Raw genomic sequence first — 21,953 nt, 5'->3', positions numbered from 1 at the left:
GAGTCAGTACTATGCTTTGCTGCCAGTACGTGGGCCCACAGGTTAAATCTCTCAACCAACAGAACCATTGTACGTCGAGGCCAAAGAAGTGTTCTACTTCGACTAACAGGGGCATCCAACACAACATCAAATGACGTACTATGTGTCGTCATGGGAATCTTCCCCATAGATATCACCATCAGGTACCACGCAGCAATAAACTGGCTTAGGATGGGGAGAATAGACCAGGTTCGGCAGATCACTGGTGTACCAATTGAGACAACACGCCAACTCAGAGCATGGCGAGTGGATACCTGGCAGAGCGAGTGGGCCAACAGCGATAAGGGCCGCCGTGTATACAACTTCTTCCCTGACATCCGGGAAAGACTAAAACTAAAACATATTGATCCCAGCCGCGGTATGGTACATTTCATCACAGGACATGGCCCTTATCCCACGCACCTGTACCGCGTGAGTCTGCAGCAGACTAATAGATGCACATGCGGGGAAGAAGGTTCCCCGGAACATACTGTCTTCTTCTGCGGACAACGCACGAACATAAGACACACAGTACACATAAATCGCCTGAACACACAGAACGAACTATATGCCATAATACGCGATCCGGAAAGGTGGACTGAACTCAACAAACTAACGGACGAAATCTCGAAGATCCAACAAATAGAATACTTGCGCAACAGACACTACCGAAGGCAAGTCGGTCAAAACAGACGTCACGACGCCTAGGGGGACACAGATATGATTAGCACCACGGGTGATGAAGAAGAAACAGATACAGACCAGGTCACAAACACAGATATTGAAGTGTCCAGCGCGGATGATCCATAGTGTCAACCAAGTCAAATTCAGAGAACAGAGTGGAACAACCGAAAAGAGGTGCACAAGTCACACACAATCCTAAAAACATATAGCACTTTATATGTAAATATTTAACAGCATCTCCATGTCTAATAAGAGCTTAAAGCTGGGTACCTCTTCAAGGGACCTACGCCTTCCGTTAAGAGGCAGCGCACAGTCCGGATGGAAGGATCTTAATTGTGGTCCCTCTCTTTTGAGCCCAACCCGACGGATACCTATGGTAGATCGGGGAAAACCACCGTTCGGGCTGTGTTGCTGGCGGGGCCGAAAGGTGCTAACTGCCACACTACGTATCATTGTAAGTCTCATTGGCTCAGCGGGAACTGTTTGTACAACCAACCTACACAGCCCATACCTCAACCTCCACTACACTTCTGATCTGAAGCTTAAAGTTAGGAACCTCTTCAAGGGACCTACGCCCCCTGGTAAGAGGCGGCGCACGTCCTGGATGGAAGGATCTTAATTGTGGTTCCTCTCTTTTGAGCCCAACCCGACGGATACCTATGGTAGATCGGGGAAAACCACCGTTCAGGTCGTGCTGTCGGCGGGGCCGGGAGGTGCTTGCGCCTGATGTACTATACTAGGAGCCTTGTAGGCTCAACACAAACCGTTAGCGTCATTACCTTATTACTTTTACCACAAGTACTCTTTCATTAGCAACTTTGAGCCAAGCACAAAATCAGTTACCTCTCTATTGCATATTGTAAACAGTTTAGCAGGCTGGACATGGAGGTCTTAGTCTTAGTTTCTAGCTCTAACGTACTCTAATCTCTTCTAGTTAAGTTAGTTTTTAGGATGGTAGATGTTAAAGGCATGGTGAGCGACGGCCAGCGTCTTGAGGGTCATTCCAAGACCCGGGCCGCCGCCCACAACCAGGTGACGGGCAATATTATACCTATCCCTTCTCTATTCAGTTCTCTCCCTTCCTTCATTCTAAATATTTAATTTCGTTTCGTATATTAATATCTTACTTGATTTTGTATTAGTTATAAGTTTTTCTAATGCTAGTGTCCTAAGGATAATTTAGGTTAAGGAGTGTGTAAGCTTAGGGACTGATGACCTTAGCAGTTAAGTCCCATAAGTTTAAAAAAACAAAAAAAGAATTCGGCTGCTAGCTTGGGTCTTTAGAACCAACCCCAAACCGAGTCGTTTCGTCGAGGCTAGTGACGCTCCGCTTCACATCAGATAGAGAAGATCCAAAGAAGAGCGGCGCGTTTCGTCACAGGGTTATTTGGTAACCGTGATAGCGTTACGGAGATGTTTAATAAACTCAAGTGGCAGACTCTGCAAGAGAGGCGCTCTGCATCGCGGTGTAGCTTGCTCGCCAGGTTTCGAGAGGGTGCGTTTCTGGATGAGGTATCGAATATATTGCTTCCTCCTACTTATACCTCCCGAGGAGATCACGAATGTAAAATTAGAGAGATTAGAGCGCGCACGGAGGCTTTCAGACAGTCGTTCTTCCCGCGAACCATACGCGACTGGAACAGGAAAGGGAGGTAATGACAGTGGCACGTAAAGTGCCCTCCGCCACACACCGTTGGGTGGCTTGCGGAGTATAAATGTAGATGTAGATGTAGATGTAGGCGATGACGTATAAAATACAGTGCACACCCTGTACACTTACATATAATGCCCGCTACTCGGCCATCCATCGAATGGCTCTTTCATAATCGACAACGAGCGACGAGGACCTATTTCGTTTTAGAAATGGGCGTGGCTGGTTTGAAAGTGGAGCAGATCTTCACCTTGCAATACGAAAGCCTGCACTCTAGTTTTGACGTTTCAATTTTTATGTTTCAACATTTTTGATGGGTATAACGGTTTTAAGGTTGTGTATACCGACGGTTCCAAACAAGTGGACTCTGTTGGCTTGTCAGTAGTTATCCTTGCCGTGTCTTTGGGTTTCGCCTTCCCTTGAGTGCACTGTATTTTCGGCAGACCTCCACGCTATGCTGAAGGCACTCGAGTGCTTGAGGTGTCATTGGGGCAAGCAGTTTCCCATCCGCTCTGATTCCCATAGTGCATTGTAGCACATACACCTAGCTGCGAAATTGGTCAGTCTCGTGTAAAATTAACTGTACTTCCTTCAATGGTGGGGAAACTACGTCAATCTGCTCGGTACCGGGCCATTTGGAAATTGGGTGAAATGAAAAGTCATATAAGGGCGTCTGCAGGGAACACGACGGGACACAATGTATCATTCTCCTGCAGCTATTACACTATTGCCTCGCAGATCCATGCAGTTGTGGACTGCGGTGGGGGGTAGCAGTGAGTGAAAATGAGCTGTGGCTGGAGAAGCCAACTATCTGGCCGTGGTGACCCGCACTCTTTCGGCTCAGATGGGATGAAGTGACCCTGAACCACCTCCGAATTCGGCTCAGTCCCCTAACACATGGCTTCTTATTCCGGCGATGATGACTGGGGTGTACAGATCAACTATACGCCACGTTTTTACTGAGTACATTTCATATCTTGATGTGAAGACATAAACGAATTTCTGGTGATGTATATGTACTACAGCATAAGCTTTTAGGTTGGATATATTAGTGTCTTGCAGAGTAGCTGGCGATGATTTAGTTCGATATTGTAATAAAATGGAACACATGCAGCCGTTCAAAAATGGCTCTGAGCACAATGGGACTTAACACCTGTGGTCATCAGTCCTCTAGAACTTAGAACTAATTAAACTCAACTAACCTAAGAACATCACAAACATCCATGCCCGAGGTAGGATTCGAACCTGCGACCGTAGCGGTCACGCGGTTCCAGGCTGAAGCGCCTAGAACCGCAAGGCCACACCGGCCGGCTACCTGCAGCCGTACTTACGATCTTATTTATTATATGGCTACCAGTATCGGTGCTTCAGTTGATGTTTGGAAACAAAACATCGTTGTTACAGGTAGTCGGCGAAAACCAATTCATAGACGTTGGCCACTGATGAATCGCGTACACGATTGGAGTTAACCTCCTCACTGTCAGTTAAGGTCTGAAGATGGTGCACTGAAGCATCGAAACTGGTAGCCCTATGATAAAAAAAATTCGTAAGGACGGCTGCAAGTGCTCCATTTTATTACATAAGTAAATGGCAGAAGTTCCTCAAACCTCCCATCACTCGAATGCACATACAAAAAGTTCGATATTAGTACTGCACTTGCTGGAACGCACAATACACCTCCACATTAAATACCTCCACAACTAAATTGTCTGTATTATTTATCGAAATACGCAGAAATTTGTTCTGTACCAGTACAAAACACACCTGGGTCACATGTTGGCACCCATGACCTAACTTACAGGTTAAGTTGCACTTGTTAATGAACAAAGTTCGACCTTTGTACCACACTTGATGCTAGGCAAGATATCAAATATTTTCACACCTAAATTATCTGTATAGTGTTTTATAGCTGTACGATACACGTGTGGGCTAAAATAGTATACTAAGCCGGCAAGGCAGATAAAAAAAAAAAAGAAAACCATTCTGAACACAAATAGTATTGTCACATCAGAAGATTATAGCGTGCGTGCCTTAACCTGATACTAGACGTCAGCAACTTTAGCTCAAGTCGTATTTTAACAACAGAAGCTAATGATGTGTCAGCTACTCCAAGAGTGCAGTTACCCTGTACCTTATAGATTAAGATGCGATTAACGTCTAACACATGACCTTCTAATCTCAAGTTAAGTGTCACAGTGTGATAGCAATGTCTATGAATTATCTGAATTATGCATAAAAATATGTATAGATACTGACTTAATGATGTAACTTAGAAGTTAAAATGGAAACGTGACTCTGGGCTCTCAAATTGTCACAATCTTCTTACGGCATCTATAAATTATCTTTACCATGTATCAAAAATATCTATACGGAAAGAAACTTTGGGACATAGTGACTAAAGGTGCATGTTCCATTCATCTTATTGATCCCATCAAAAGCTTGTAGAAAATAATAAAAAAATTTACCAGTAATAAAACTGAACAAACAGCTACCATTTATTTAATGTACATATTGGTGATCTGGTTAAGAACTGGAGAAAGGAAGTAAATCTAGGTATAGAGATTAATTGTAAATTTCCTTATGTATGCAGATGATGAAACAATTTTGGAAGAAAGTAAGGATGAGCTAAAAAAACAATCGGTGTACAAACTACACCAACAACAGTAAACAGAACGCTGTCTTCGTATATCAATAAAGAAAACTAATGTAATGGCTCATCATGTGAAATACCCCGTCAGCTCAAAAGCAGTTGTAGACAGTACATTTCTTGAACAGATCTCCAGCTTACCTGTGTGTGGAGTAGTAAACAAATCATTTCAAAACAAAATAAGAAAGGAAACAAAATCAAAATTTTATAAAACTATGGCTATACCTGTGATCCTGTTTGGACGCGAGCCTGGATCCCTAAAACTACAACCAGCAGAAATGAGATTTCTCGGAGAAGGGAGAGGTGTTACTAGGAAAGATTATACAAGAAACGATGATATTATGAGTCAACTAGATATTTATAATATTAAATAAAATGTTAAAGAACATAGAATGTTGTGGAAATATCACATAAGAGGAGAAAGAGAAAGAAGGGACGTACTTTGACACCAATGGCTTAATTTATGTACATATTATACAATATTGGTGATACTGTGCATCCCTGTTTCACTCTCTAATATACGAACGATTTGTTCTTGCTGGTAGTTTGTCTAGTCAAAGCTTTTACTGAAATATAATCTTTGAGGCAACTTGATCAAACGTCTGGGACATCCTTCAGCTTCCATTATAACCCTTAACTTACTCCTGATCAGTAAGCTGCCGTTTCATCATCCCTGGACTACTGCCTTTTTTCCCTGATTCACCTGCTCTAACACAAATATACAATCAAAGCAAGAACGATATCATCTAAATTCACAGTGTGACTTGCAACAGTATTTTTCATTAATTGTGCGTATGTCTAACTCCGGGATTAATAACTTTTAGAATGTCTATAGTGATTACGAAATCGTGAGACTTTTTTTTTTCAAAATGACAAAAACAAAGAAAGGTTCTAATGTCGCAGTTTTAATGACATTTGCACGGTGGCATTAAAAAGAAATTAAAGCCGCTATGAATATTCAGAAACGGCGTGGGAAAGGCGCAATGGCAGCACGCTTCGCAGACCTGCTTCCCGTGGCCAGGAAATGGTAAATTTTTTAATGGCCGCCGGCCGGGTCCCCACGGTGAGGTGTGGGCGGCGCCATTGCCGCAGGATCTCCATCGCATCGCGTCTCCGGGATGGCCCGAATGCAGCCCCGGGGACTCTAAATGTTTTCCCGGCTGTTTGCTCGGGCGGCGTTTTAACCGATCTCGTTTTAGCTTCGGCCCGCGTCCCGTGAAAGCGAAACGAAAATACAGCGCAAGTAGTTTACTTTTAAACAAGATAAAAAAGGGTGGCGGTGGTGTTGGGGCGGGGATGGAGTAGGGGGTGAGATACAGGGAGAAAGAGGCGGAGGTCCCTGAGCAGCTGTTGAACCACAAATCTGAGAGCAACTTCACTTCTGAGCGCCTTTTAATGCACTCGGATGCAAATGTTCTCGGCAAGCATTTAGCTAGATCGCTTTTAAAGGAGCTTGCTCCCACTCCGTCCGCTGCGTAATAGGCGAAATGTTTCTGTAGTATTAAGCACAAAGCATTCATGCTAGGACTCAAATCGTCGTACAATATCGTTAATAAACTTCTACCAGTATATTTATCTTAACAACTACGAAAAACTTAATGCTCAGAACGAAAATTAAAAAAAAAAAATGTATCAGACAAATGTTATTAGGTCACTATGAGAATATAAACCGGCACCTTTTCGTTTTTTGTAACGTCCTTCGTTATGAAGACATAAACAGAAGTAGGGTAGAGTGTTGTACCTTGGAACACTTCCGCCTCTACCTAGCCCTCATATATTTTCTTTTTACATTTTGGAAGTAATAGCATTCACTTTGTTGTATACGTGGAAGAATCCTGGAGATACCAGAAGGTATCAGATAGATTACATAATGGTAAGATAGAGATTTAGGAACCAGGTTTTTAATTGTAAGACATTTCCAGGGGCAGATGTGGACTCTGACCACAATCTATTGGTTATGACTTGTAGATTAAAACAGAAGAAACAGCAAAAAGGTGGGAACTGAAGGAGATGTGACCTCGATAAGCTGACTAAACCAGAGGTTGTACAGAGTTTCAGGGAGAGCATAAGGGAGCAATTGACAGGAATGGGGGGAAGAAATACTGTAGAAGAAGAATGGGTAACTCTGAGGGATGAAGTAGTGAAGGCAGCAGTAGGTAAAAAGACGAGGTCTAGTAGAAATCCTTGGGTAACTGAAGAAATATTGCATTTAATTGATGAAAGGAGGAAATATAAAGACGCAGTAAATGAAGCAGGCAAAAAGGAATACAAACGTCTCAAAAATGAGATCGACAGGAAGTGCAAAATGGCTAAGCAGGGATGGCTAGAGGACAAATGTAAGGATGTAGAGGCTTATCTCACTAGGGGTAAGATAGATACTGCCTACAGGAAAATTAAAGAGACCTTTGGAGAAAAGAGAACCACTTGTATGAATATCAAGAGCGCAGATGGAAACCCAGTTCTAAGCAAAGAAGGGAAAGGATAAAGGTGGAAGGAGTATATAGAGGGTCTATATAAGGGCGATGTACTTGAGGACAATATTATGGAAATGGAAGGGAATGTAGATGAAGATGAAATGGGAGATACGGTACTGCGTGAAGAGTTTGAGAGAGCACTGAAAGACCCGAGTCGAAACAAGGCCCTGTGAGTAGACAACATTCCACTAGAACTACTGAAGGCCTTGGGAGAGCCAGTCCTGACGAAACTCTACCATCTGGAGAGCAAGATGTATGAGACAGGCGAAATACCCTCAGACTTTAAGAAGAATATAATAATTCCAATCCCAAAGAAAGCAGGTGTTGACAGATGTGAAAATTACCGAACTATCAGTTTAATAACTCACAGTTGCAAAATACTAACACGAATCATTTACAGACGAATGGAAAAACTGGTAGAATCCGACCTCGGGGAAGATCAGTTTGGATTCTGTAGAAATATTGGAACACGTGAGGCAATACTGACCTTACGACTTATCTTAGAAGAAAGATTAAGGAAAGGCAAACCTACGTTTCTAGCATTTGTAGACTTAGAGAAAGCTTTTGACAATTGTTAATGGAATACCCTCTTTCAAATTCTAAAGGCGGCAGGGGTAAAATACAGGGAGCGAAAGGCTATTTACAATTTGTACAGAAACCAGATGGCAGTTATAAGAGTCGAGGGGCATGAAAGGGAAGCAGTGATTGGGAAGGGAGTGAGACAGGGTTGTAGCCTCTCCCCGATGTTATTCAATCTGTATATTGAGCGTGCAGTAAAGGAAACAAAAGAGAAATTCGGAGTAGGAATGAAAATCCATGGAGAAGAAATAAAAACTCTGAGGTTCGCCGATGATTTTGTAATTCTGTCAGAGACAGCAAAGGGCCTGGAAGAGCGGCTGAACGGAATGGACAATGTCTTGAATTTAGGATATAATGTGAACATCAACAAAAGCAAAACGAGGATAATGGAATGTAGCCGAATTAAATCGGGTGATGCTGAGGGAATTAGATTAGGAAATGAGAAGCTTAAAGTAGTAAATGAGTTTTGCTATTTGGGGAGCAAAATAACTGATGATGGTTGAAGTAGAGAGCATATAAAAAGTAGCCTGGCAATGGCAAGGAAAACGTTTGTGAGGACGATAAATTTGTTAACATCGAGTATAGAGTTAAGTGTAAGGAAGTTGTTTCTGAAAGTATTAGTGTAGAGTGTAGCCATGTATGGGAGCGAAACGTGGACGATAAATAGTTTAGACAAGAAGAGAATGGAAGCTTTTGAAACGTGGTGCTACTGAAGAATGCTGAAGATTAGATGGGCAGATCACATAACTAATGAGGAGGTATTGAATAGAATTGGAGAGAAGATAAATTTGAGGCACAACTTGACTAGAAGAAGGAATCGGTTGGTAGGACATATGCTGAGGCATCAAGGGATCAACGATTTAGTATTGGAGGGCACTGTAGAGGGTAAAAATCGTAGATGGAGGCCAAGAGATGAATATGCTGTACAGATTCAGAAGGATGTAGGTTGCAGTAGGTACTGGGAGATGAGGAAGCCTGCACAGGATAGAGTAGCATGGAGAGCTGCATCAAACCAGTCTCTGGACTGAAGACCACAACAACAACAACGTTAGGGAAGTGATTCATGGTCCTATTTTGTTTCATTTTACTAAATTTTGCATTTCGAATTTGACTTCACTTGTTCCTTCCGAAACTACCACCACGTGTTAGCTTAGGCTGAAGTGATCGGTTATCTTGAGCTGCCCACGTACTAATTGGATTGCGTATTCTTTCGGTGACCATGTGGTAAACAGCTTGTTGAGTAATTCTGTCAGAGACAGCAAAGGACTTGGAAGAGCAGTGAACGGAATGTACAGTGTCTTGAAAGGAGGATATAAGATGAACATCAACAAAAGCAAAACGAGGATAATGGAATGTAGTAGAATTAAGTCGGGTGATGCTGAGGGAATTAGATTAGGAACTGAGACACTTAAAGTAGTAAAGGAGTTCTGCTATTTGGGGAGCAAAATAACTGATGATGGTCGAAGTAGAGAGGATATAAAATGTAGACTGGCACTGGCAAGGAAAGTGTTTCTGAAGAAGAGAAATTTGTTAACATCGAGTATAGATTTAAGTGTCAGGAAGTCATTTCTGAAAGTATTTATATGGAGTGTAGCCATGTATGGAAGTGAAACGTGGACGATAAACAGTTTGAACAAGAAGAGAATAGAAGCTTTCGAAATGTGGTGCTACATAAGAATGCTGAAGATTAGATGGGTAGATCACATAACAAATGAGGAGGTATTGAATAGAATTGGGGAGAAGAGGAGTTTGTGGCACAACTTGGCTAGAAGAAGGGATCGGTTGGTAGGATATGTTCTGAGGCATCGAGGGCTCACCAATTTAGCATTGGAGGGCAGCGTTGAGGGTAAAAATCGTAGAGGGAGACCAAGAGATGAATACACTAAACAGATTCAGAAGGATGTAGGTTGCAGTAAGTACTGGGAGATGAAGAAGCTTGCACAGGATAGGGTAGCATGAAGAGCTGCATCAAACCAGTCTCAGGACTGAAGACCACAACAACAACAGCATTCACGTTATGTGTGTTACATTCACTTCCCGAAATTACAAATATTACTTGTTAAGAGTAAAGTACCTCAGTTTTATTCAAATGCAAATATGTTGCAATCGAGAAAATCTTGTAAGTGCTGTATTTAATCAACTTTGCGTTACATTCTTACTCTACTACACACGAAGACTCAGTCAGTGAAATCCTATTAAGAAGAAGTATCATCAAAACCGACTGACAAGTTAAAAAATATTTTCAACTAAAAGCTGTTGTCAACAAACACTAATTTACATTTTCAAGACAGGGAGAATTGTTGCGATGTTAAAGAAACTTAGTTCTTTTGCAGAATATTACGTGTTCCGTGGTTTAAATGGTTCAAATGGCTTTGAGCACTATGGGAGTTAGCTTCTGAGGTCATCAGTCCCCTAGAACGTAGAACAACTTAAACTTAACCAACCTAAGGACATCACACACATCCATGCCCGAGGCAGGACTCGAACCTGCGACCTAGCGGTAGGGCGGCTCCAGACTGTAGCGCCTAGAACCGCTCGGCCACAACGGCTGGCGTGTTCCGTGGCACCAGAACTTTCCTTTCAAGGTCATACATCACGCGCGACTGACGAAGTATGGCTAAACCGTGTTCACGCCGTTGTATAACTAGTTTTTAATAAGAAATATAAGGAATTTTACTCACCATAAAAACCTGTAACCGAAGAATTAACAATATACTCCAAATTTCTTTAATATACATGGTGGTTTCGTTACCTGAGAGGGCCCATGAGAAACGACTGATCACAGGACAATAATGGCGTGTAACTAGCGTCTCCCGTGGGCTAGACGCTCGCCTGGTGCGAGTCTTTCGATTTGACGCCAGTTCGGCGACTTGCGCGTCGATGGGGATGAAATGATGATGATTAGGACAAAACAACACGCAGTCCCTGAGCGGAGAAAATCTCCGACCCAGCTGGGAATCGAACCCCGGGCCCTTAGGATTGACGGTCTGTCGCGCTGACCAGTCAGCTACCGAGGGCGGACCCCAGGTCAATGAAACTTTGTAAAAAAATTTGAAAGGACGAAGCGAATAGCGAATAAAGCATTGGAAGAAACACATTTCAATTTACATGTGAGAAGGTAATATTTGTTAAGTACGTACCGTGTATACGTTTCAGGTATTTTACTGGTGCCTGAAATATCTCACGTGGGACGGAATGTTCAGCTGTCGTGATGCAGTTCATGTACTGCCTGATCATCGCAAATTGCGTCCAGCACTCTCAGCCATGGAAGCATTAACTTCTTCAACAATTTGTGGCGCAGTTTGCCGTCGGCCGTTCCCAGGAGCAATCCCCAAATGGCAGTTACGTCGAACTTCCTAATCATGCTATTCAAAGCCGGTGCTGAAAGAGTATCTCTCGTTATTCATGTAATACGTGGATACTCGTGGAGAGCCGCAACAGTATGGCTGTTGGTTTCATAAAACAGCTTAACGAGTAGAGCCCTGCTAGCTATGTCCAGACCACTGTTGAGTGTCTGAAACTGTAATGTACACTGTGTTTCAACCGTACGTCACTGTACAAGTACCGGCGCCTAACGGCAATTCATGACACTAACATTACAAACAATGCAAATCTTGCAGCGCCCCGTCTGAAAATCATTCCTATAAAGTGGAGTACCCACACTGGAAATAAAATTCCGTCTACACTGGCTCAAGTAGCGAAAGTTTAAACCATCCTATATTATACAGCATTTAAATATATAGAACTCAAAATATCTACGAGGGTCACTCCAAAAGAAATGCACACTATTTTCGTAAAAACACACTTTTCATTCTGCATGTGTGAAAGTTTTACAGTGTGTAAATACAACCTTATCGCTTGTTTTCAAACTTAGTTCAACTTGTTCCCGTAAATGGCGCCGTCATAGCATGTCTTCAAGATGGCTGCTACACTTGGCGTTCGTCAGAAGCAACGTGCTGTCATAGAATTCCTGTGCTGTGAAAGAGAGACAGTGGGAAACACCCACAAGAGGTTGAAAAAGGTGTATGGAGATGCTGTTGTCTGTCGCAGTACAGTTAGTCGGTGGGCAAGCAGGTGACGTGATGAAAGCGGGCACGGCAATATTGAGGATTGTCCCCGCAGCAGCAGGCCTCGTACTGCACACACTCCAGACAATGTGCAGTGAGTTAACGAATTGGTGACTGCTGACAGACGCATCACAGTGAACGAATTGTCACGCTACGTTGGCATAGGGGAAGGAAAAAGGGGGCCAATTATCCTTCCTCCCATAATGCCGCACCATACATTAACCCGCCAAGGTCGCTAATGTTCCACTTGTCGCAGCCATCGTGGATTTTCCGTTGCCCAATGTGCATATTATACCGGTTTACGTTACCACGGTTGGTGAATGACGCTTCGTCGCTAAATAGAACGCGTGCAAAAAATCTGTCATCGTCCCGTAATTTCTCTTGTGCCCAGTGGCAGAACTTTACACGACATTCAAAGTCGTCGCCATGCAATTCCCGTTGCATAGAAATATGGTACGGGTGCAATCGATGTTGATGTAGCATTCTCAACAACGACGTTTTTGAGATTCCCGATTCTCGCGCAATTCTTCTGCTACTGATATGCGGATTAGCCGCGACAGCAGCTAAAACACCTACTTGGGATCATCATTTGTTGTGGGTCGTGGTTGACGTTTCACATGTGGCTGAACATTTCCTGTTTCCTTAAATAACGTAACTATCCGACGAATGATCCGAACACTTCGATGATGTCCAGGATACCGAGTAGCATACATAGCACACATCCGTTGGGCATTTTGATTACAATAGCCATACATAAACACGGTATCGATCTTTTCCACAACTGGTAAACGGTCTATTTCAACACGGGTAATGTATCACGAAGCAAATACCGTCTTCACTGGAGGAATGTTACGTGATACCACGTACTTATACGTTTGTGACTGTTACAGCGCCATCTATCACAAAGGGAAAAAAGTGGTTCTACTAAAACATTCATATTTCTTTACGTACTACACGAATATGTAATAAAAAATGGGGATTCCTATTTAAAAAAAACGCAGTTGATATCCGTTTGACCTATGGCAGCGCCATCTAGCGGGCCAACCATAGCGCCATCTGGTTTCCCCCTTCAAGCTAGACAAGTTTCATTCTTTGTAGTTTCTTCGTTTGACGCTTATTTCGTGAGATATTTGGCCCGGTCACGATCAGTGGACCACCCTGTATACTCACAGAAAAACATCTATAGTAGTTGGTGTTAGAGCTGCACCTTTTTTAGACTGAAGTCAGCTGATAGGTATACCTGCTTAAAGGAAGTACCTCTAACTAACGGCTCACCTTCAAAGGATGTAATGATCCCAAGTAGAGGAGAAATTAGCATATTTCATTAAAATAAAAGAGGTATTAGTGATAAAGTTAGTTAACTGCTTGTAGATGTTCTCTATGAAATTATTGGTATATCAGAGCACCACTTAAATAATTTGACAATTCAGGGGCTTCCTTTACCAGGATACAGATTAGCTGGGTGTTTCTCAAGAAGTTCCTTGCAGGGTTGGGGGAGTGGCTATGTACATAAAAAACAGTATTCCATTTGAGCCCATAGATATATCATGACACTGCACTGAACTGGTATTTGAATGTTGTACAGGGAAATTGAATTTAGTGAAACTAAACTTCTAATTGTTGTTGTTTATAGGTCCCCTAACTCCGACTTCAGAGCATTTCTGCTCAAGTTAGAGAGGGTTCTTGATTCCCTTTCTAGGAAGTACCAGAAATTAATTATATGTAGTGACTTCAATATTAATTTTGTACATGATGGTGCAAGAAAAAGGATGTTGGTAGATCTCCTAAATTCATATGATCTGATGCACACTGTGTTTTTTCCTACTAGGGTGTACGGTAACTGTAGCACAGCCATATACAATATTTTTATTCATTCTTCATTACCAGATGGGCATTCTGTTAGTAAAAGCGTGAATGGCCTTTCAGACCATGATGCACTAATTTTAACACTAAAAGGCTTTTGTACTCAAACCAATGTTATATTTAATTACATACTATGTAGGGAAGTTAATCCAACAGCAATAGATTTCTTTAAACCTTGCCAAGGAACAAGAGTGGCAGGATGTTTCTCGTGACAATAGAACGTTCTAAACCGGGTACTAGCAGTAACAGGCAGCCTGGGTGGCTGACTTGTGGGATAAGGATATCTTGTAAAACAAAGTGAGAATAATATCAACATGTTGAAGTAGTCACAATCAAGCTACAGCAGCCCATTAGAAACAGTATTGTAAGGTACTTAAAAATGTTATTAGGAAGGCGAAGAGTATGTGTTATGCAAATAGAACAGCTAATTCACAGGACAAAATTAAAACCATATGGTCAGTTGTGAAGGAAGTGTCAGGTCAGCAGCACAAGGTCAACGATATAAAATCAGTTCGTAGTAAAAATATTTCTGTTACTGATAAATCAGAAATATTTACAGTATTTAACTATAATTTTCTGAGCATTGCTGGTGAATTAAATAAAAATTTAGTTTCTGCATGGAATTATATAACTCTCTTGGAAAATGCATTTCCGAGAGTGATGTCTGAAATACTCCTCTGTGATACAGACAAGAGGGAGATTAAGTCAACAATTAAATCACTGAAGACTAAGTATTCTCATGGTTATGATGGAGTGTCTAGCAGAATATGAAAGTACTGTGCTGTACATATTAGCCATGTATTTAGCCATATTTGTAATTTTTCCTTTAGGAATGGTCAGTTTCCTGAGCGATTAAAGTACTCAGTAGTAAAGCCGCTTTATAAGAAAGGATAGGGGAATAATGTAGATAATTTTAGACCTATTTCTATGCCACAGTGTTTGCAAAAGTTATTGAAAAGGCTGTGTATGTAAGGATAATTGATCATTTCATATCACACGATTTGCTATCAAATGTACAATTCGGCTTTAGAAGTCGTTTAACAACTGAAAGTGTTATATTCTCTTTTCTCTATGAGGTACCGGATGGGTTAAACAAAAGGTTTCGGACACTTGGCTTTTTTTTATTTCACTAAGGCGTTTGATTGTGTTGATCATAAAATATTGCGCCAGATGTTTGATCATTACGGAATACGGGGAGTAACTCATAATTTGTTCACCTCTTACTTTAGCAACAGGCAGCAAAAGATCATTATTCACAATGTTGATAACGGCTGTCATGTGGGGTCTGAGTGGGGTACTGTCAAGTGAGTGGTGCCCCAGGGATCAGTGTTTGGGTCACTCCTGCTTCTTATTTATATAAATGATACGCCCTCTAGTATTACGGATAACTTTAAAATATTTCTGTTTGCTGATGACACTAGCTTGGTTGTAAAGGATGTTGTGTGCAACATTGGATCGGTTTCAAATAGTGCAGTACATGACCTAAGTTCATTTCTTGTAGAAAATAAACTAACGCTAAATGAGAGTAAGTTTTTACAGTTTCTAACACACAATTCAACAAAACCTGACGTTTTAATTTCACAGAACGGACATATGATTAGTGAAAGTGAACAGTTCAAATTTCTAGGTGTTCAGATAGGCAGTAAGCTTTCGTGTAAAGCCCACGTTCGGGATCTTGTTCAAAGACTAATACTGCCATTTTCACTATTCGAACGGTATCAGAAGTGAGTGATCGTTCGACACGAAAATTAGAAATCAAACCCGCATTTGGATCGGACTTCCTTAACTCTTGTGCAAAAAGCTGTGCAGTGTACTGCTGCATCCATTTTTAATAAACTACCACTCGAATTCAAAAATCTCGTACTCTGCCTATTTTCATTCGCTTATATCATAAGGTATTATGTTTTGGGGTGTCTCTTCCCATTCTAAAACGATATTTTTGGCTCAGAAATTGGCGGTTCGGACAGTAAGTGGTGTAAGTTCACGAACCTCTCGTCGAATCCAGTTCACGAGTCTGGGTATTTTCACATTTGCCTCTCAATATATGTGTTCCTTACTGTCATTTCTTGTTAACAATATTAGCTTATTCCCAAGAATAAGCAGCTTTCACTCGGTTAATACTCGGCAGAAACCAAACCTGGATTTGGATCGGACTTCCTGAAGAGTTTCCCCAAGGGTCGCTCCTTCTATTCTATCGAGGGGTTCCTTGAAAAATTAAGCTGATGCTTATTGTATTGTTGATTGCGTTTACTTAAACATATAGATTGACTTTTTTCGGGTTCGTAAAGATTTATTTCTGTTTGTTATTACTTTTATGTTGTAATTTCATGTACTGACACGTTCCATGACCTTTGAGATTTGCTCCTCAATTTGGTACTACGGAATTTGACGTGTAAATAAATAAATAAATAAATGACGGGCTTCTGTCTTCGTGGCCACCTGGTGTCACAGAAGTAAACACCCAGCCACGGCGAATGAGGAACATCATTATCTACCAAGAGACAAATGAAGCGATATAACGACAATAGTATTTAGGATTTCCTCTATAGTATCTGGTTTCAGTATTTACGCAATGATGATGGTCTACCAGCAGTAGCTAAAAGATGTTTACTTAATAGCTTCACTTCTCCGAAATATGGTAGGAAAATATCAATTAGTGAATGTGGCATTGTGATTTGACAATTTTCAGCCATCCAGGGACAGCACTGAAATCCTGAAGAAGATCTACATTTGCACCTACATACGTCCTCTGCAGACCTCTGTACCGTCCTTGGCGGTGTGTACTCTGTACCACTACTAGTTATTTCCTTTCCCGGTCCGCGCACAAAAAGATCGAGGAAAACGACTATCTATATGCCTTTGTACGAGCCGTAATTCATGGTTCTTACTGGAAATGTAAGTCGGTGGCAGCAGGATCGGTCGGCAGTCAGTTTCTAATGCCGGTTCTCTAAATTTCCTCAATAGTGTTCTTCGGAAAGAACGTCACCTTTTCTCCATGGATTTTTTATGAGTTGCCGATTCACCTGTGTAACACATGGTGTTCAAACCTACCGATAACAAATTTAGCAGCCCGCCTCTGAACTGTTTCGATATCGGTTAATCCGACTTGGTGTGGATCTCAAACATCCAAGCATTAGGTGTACTAACGAACGGCCTGTACTAGTGTCTTATATGCGGTCTCCTTTAGAATTTCATAAAATTCTCCAAATAAACCGAAGTCGACCATTCGCCTTCCATATTACAATCCTCACATGCTCCTTCCATTTCATATCGCTTTGCAAAGTTACTCCTAGATGTTTAATCGATGTGAATCTGTCAAGCAACACTAATGCTTCATTTGAACATTTTCTATATATCTGCATTAACGTACATTTTTGTGCATTTAGAGGCAGCTGCCATTCATCACGAGAACTAGGACTTTTGTGTGAGTCATCTTGTATCGTGTTACAGTGACTCAACGATGACATCGTCCCGTACACCATAGCGTCATCAGCAAACAGCTCCAGATTGTTACCCTGTTATCAGATTATTTAACATACAGGGAATAAGAGGCGTAACAGCAGTATTGTCACATTTTCCACGGCATATGCTGACGATACTCTTGCCTAGTTTCCTTTTGTTCTACAGTACTGTAGAACAAAATCAAATTAGTGCTTTTCATTTATGACAATGTTGTTTTACCAAGAACCGACGAAGGATTCAGTTAACATTACGAGCTTGTCTGTGATGAACACTTGCCTTCGAGGGCAACATACTGTATTCGGTTACTTAAAAAGTATTTAAGCTACTCACATATCTGAGAACCTGTTTCGTTAGCTCGTATCTTCGTTAACTGTCTGCAGTGTTACAACGATACAAATGCTTTTCGCAGATCTAGAAATACTTAATCTATCTCTACCTCTTAATCCATAGTTCGCAGGATATCATGTGAGGAAAATGCGAACTAAACATCACACGAACGATCGTTTCTAAAACAGTGCTTGTGAACAGAAGCTTTTATATCTCTAGGAAATTTATTATATTCGAACTGAGAATATCTTCAAGAATTCTGTAGAAATCAGTGTTAAGGATATCGGTCAGTAATTTTGAGGGTCTGTACTTTTACCCTTCCTGTATACAGGACTTCTCTGCGCGTCTTTTCAGATCTCAGCAGATAGATCGAAACGTCCTGTGATGAAGAAGTGTGAAGAGGAATATGACGCGACTTAATGACTCAGATTTTATTAGCGCTCATGAAATATTGCTAGAAATTCCGAAATTTTGTCGGTTTTTGAGATCGGACAGTGTATGCAGATTGATCATCTGGCGGACTGTTGAATAATTCTTGGTGAATACTGTACAGTTCTTGTGACCAACCGGTTCATGACATGCACGACGTTAAATGTAGGACACTTAAATGGGAAATATGCTCTGGAGCCGGCCGGTACTTACCGCTCTGAAGAACTTATACATGTGTTTGGGGTTGGTGTCGACGATGAGCTTGTAGATCTCCTTCTGCCGGATCTCTCGCAGCACCTGCCGGTAGGTGGTGGGGGTCGCCTGCCGGATGTACATCTCGGTGCGGACCACCGGCGGTGACTTGACCAGGTCCTGCAGCTTGAACAGCCCTGCAACAGACACGCGCGTTGCTGGTACCGACGCGACAGAGTGGGTAAACGCGAAGCTGCTCCTACCTGCAACTGTCACCTGTGAAACCCATCTCATTCCAGTTTAATACACGGTTAGTCTAAATGACTGATGTATCGTGATGTGATGTTTTCAGAAGTAATGGAAGCCATGTGTATCACCCCAAATATGGAACTCCTTAATGAAAGCCAGTCGGGGTGGCCGAGCAGTTCTAGGCGCTACAGTTGGGAACCGCGTGACCGCTACGGTCGCAGGTTCGAATCCTGCCTCGGGCAGGGATGTGTGTGATGGCCTTAGGTTAGTTAGATTTAAGTAGTTCTAAGTTCTAGGGCACTGATGACGTCAGATGTTAAGTCCCATAGTGTTCGGAGCCATAAGAACATTTTTTTACATAACATTTATCCAAGAAGAGAGTTGTAGCCGCATCGAGCTGTAAGTTCGCTGCGACTACAATATAACACTGCAATGGAGATGTTAATTCAATCTCTCTTGTAAACATCGCAATAGTAGTAAGCTTATTGAACGCTACTTGATTGTTTCAATCCGATCTCAAGCTTTAAAAGTTTTCTAGTATCAACTTGACGAAACAGAATTTCGAACTAAAGTAAAATAACATTTACGGTTTAGTCAGACAACGGAGCAGTTATTATATGCGAAAGAAAAGTAAATCGTGTGATACTTGATTAATGCTGGGACTTATTCTTCGTGATCTGTGATTGTCACAAACATCAAAGGACACAGCAATATACCAACGGCCGACATAATCGCTATTACTAGCCTTGAGTAGGAAACAGTTACACGCGATCACGAAGAACTTACCGTTACGGAGTGTTGTCGGAAGCTATAGTCAGTGTCAGAATCGCTGATGCAAATAGATTCAAGACCCTGAATGACAAATCAGTGTGTTTTCAGGGCAGGTTTAAATAATTACGAAGTTCAATAAACTCCAATATAACCTTAATGCTTCGGGCCGGCTGCATCATTTAACAGAAATTTACTGTGTAATTGCGAAATTAACTATTTCGTGAGAGAACGACGAAGTTACAGGTGATTTAGTGATTTTTTTAACAGTGAACAGCAACTTTACACCGAAATACGACGCTTTCTGTACGTTGTCCGAAGAGTATTTTATATCTGGAATTACGTCGTTTTAGTTGTTGAATTAACACCGTCGCGACGCCTTGACGACGCTATATTAATTGATAAATCAACATCCTCGCAAAACTATGATGTGGCATCGGCTTGAGTGATGGACTATAATAATGGTTCAAATGGCTCTGAGCACTATGGGACTTAACTTCTGAGGTCATCAGTCCCCTAGAAATAAAGGAAGTAGGTTACAGTACGCTTGCTCGCCCGCTGCTTGAATACTGCTCAGCAGTGTGGGATCCGTACCAGATAGGGTTGATAGAAGAGATAGAGAAGACCCAATGGAGAGCAGCGCGCTTCGTTACAGGATCATTTAGTAATCGCGAAAGTGTTACGGAGATGATAGACAAACTCCAGTGGAAGACTCTGCAGGAGAGACGCTCAGTAGCTCGGTACGGGCTTTTGTTGAAGTTTCGAGAACATACTTTCACCGAAGAGTCAAGCATTATATTGCTCCCTCCCACGTATATCTCGCGAGGAGACCATGAGGATAAGATCAGAGAGATTAGAGCCCACACAGAGGCATACCGACAATCCTTCTTTCCACGAACAATACGAGACTGGAATAGAAGGGAGACCCGATAGAGGTACTCAAGGTACCCTCCACCACACACCATCAGGTGGCTTGTGAATTATGGATGTAGATGTAGATGTAGACGTAGACGAGGTGCTGGCAGAAGTAAAGCTGTGAGGACGGGGCGTGAGTCGTGCTTGGGTAGCTCAGTTGGTAGAGCACTTGCCCGCGAAAGGCAAAGGTCCCGAATTCGAGTCGTGGTCCGGAACACAGTTTTAATCTACCAGTGAGTTTCATATCAGCGCACACTTCGCAGCAGACTGAAAATCTCATTCTGGAAACAGACTGCCTCATCTGAGAATAAACATCTTTCCAGGAAGCTGGCATCAATATCAATATGTTGCAGCATATCCGCAGCAAATTGTTGTCGGCGTGGTTTGTCTTTCGCCGTCAGATGTTGCAGAATTTGCACTTTGTAAGCACACATAGGAAGACGCTGGTGAACTATGCAATGCAATGTTGATCGAGGTACATCAAGTTGCACAGATGTTTGACGAATTGACTTACGTTGGCTTCCGAGAAACGTTTGTCTGATGTCCTCCACTGTCTCTTCTGAAACTCCGCAACGTGCACCGCCAGTTTCAGAACACTTCCTGTTGCCAGGAAGTTGCTATACCGTTCCTTAATTGTTTTCACATCAGGTGGATCACATTCATACACACGACGATAATTTCTTTGCACAGCAATCAGCGATTTTGTTTCTGCAAACCACACTACTGCTTGCGTGCGCTGCTGTGGAGTCCCCATTATCAGTTCATGCAACCATGCTGCATTCTGGCTACGATACTTGGCACTTCTGATGCGGGAATATAAATTCTTTGAGATGCTCTACAATGTGGTGCATTTTTCATTGTCATATCTACTGTGGTTTTTCTCTCCTGGATCCTTGAAATCACGGAGGTTTGAGTGGGACACCCTGTACAACAGTTCTTCGGCTTGGCATTGATTGATAGACTTGTTGGATGTACTCCTGAGGGATGTCGTGTCGAATTCTGTCCAATTGGCGCGTTAAATCGTCAGAATCCCGAGCTGGTTGTAAGGCTCTGACCATAATGCTCCTAATATTATCAACTGGGGAGAGATTGTGCGACCTTGCTGGCCAAGGTTGGGTTTGGCAAGCACGTAGACAAGCTTTAGAAACTCTCGCCATGTGTGTGCGGACGTGATCTTGCTGAAATGTAAATTTGGGATGGCTTGCCATAATGGGCAACGAAACGGGTCGGGCAACGAAATGGGTCGTAGAATATCGACGACATATCACTGTGCTGTACAGATGTCACGGATGACAACAAAAGGATCCTGCCATGAAATGAAATGGCTCCACAGCCCTGGCTGTCGAGACTCATGGCGGGCGACAGTCAGGTTGGTATCCGACCACTGTGGGGAACATCTTCAGACACACCTTCGCTGTTCATCGGGGCTCACTTAGAAGGGGCACTCATCAATAAAGGCGATTCTACTCCTGCCATTGAGATTCCAAGCCGAATATGCCCGGCACTACTGCAAACAGGCACCTTGGCGCACGGAAGTCAATGGTAGTTTTCAAAAGGGTCGCCGTGATTTCACCCCCTTTCTGTGAGCCGCGTATTAAATCTCCTTGTGGTCAGTGAAGCACCAGTTG

At 42.3% G+C, this 21,953-nt stretch overlaps 1 protein-coding gene across 1 annotated transcript in view; it reads right to left on the bottom strand.

Moving 5' to 3' along the window:
* The window catches only part of LOC124597840 (glutamate receptor ionotropic, kainate 2), a 1,390,744-nt gene that overhangs the window by 515,489 nt on the left and 853,302 nt on the right, over nt 1-21,953 (bottom strand). Inside the window, exon 5 of the mRNA XM_047135964.1 lies at nt 18,415-18,590. Coding sequence (XP_046991920.1) covers nt 18,415-18,590 — 176 coding nt within the window. The remainder of the gene's footprint in view (nt 1-18,414; nt 18,591-21,953) is intronic.

The sequence above is a fragment of the Schistocerca americana genome, chromosome 1, assembly GCF_021461395.2.
Source record: "Schistocerca americana isolate TAMUIC-IGC-003095 chromosome 1, iqSchAmer2.1, whole genome shotgun sequence".
Classification (NCBI taxonomy): Eukaryota; Metazoa; Arthropoda; class Insecta; order Orthoptera; family Acrididae; genus Schistocerca; species Schistocerca americana.
This window is presented reverse-complemented; position numbering and strand designations above follow the sequence as displayed.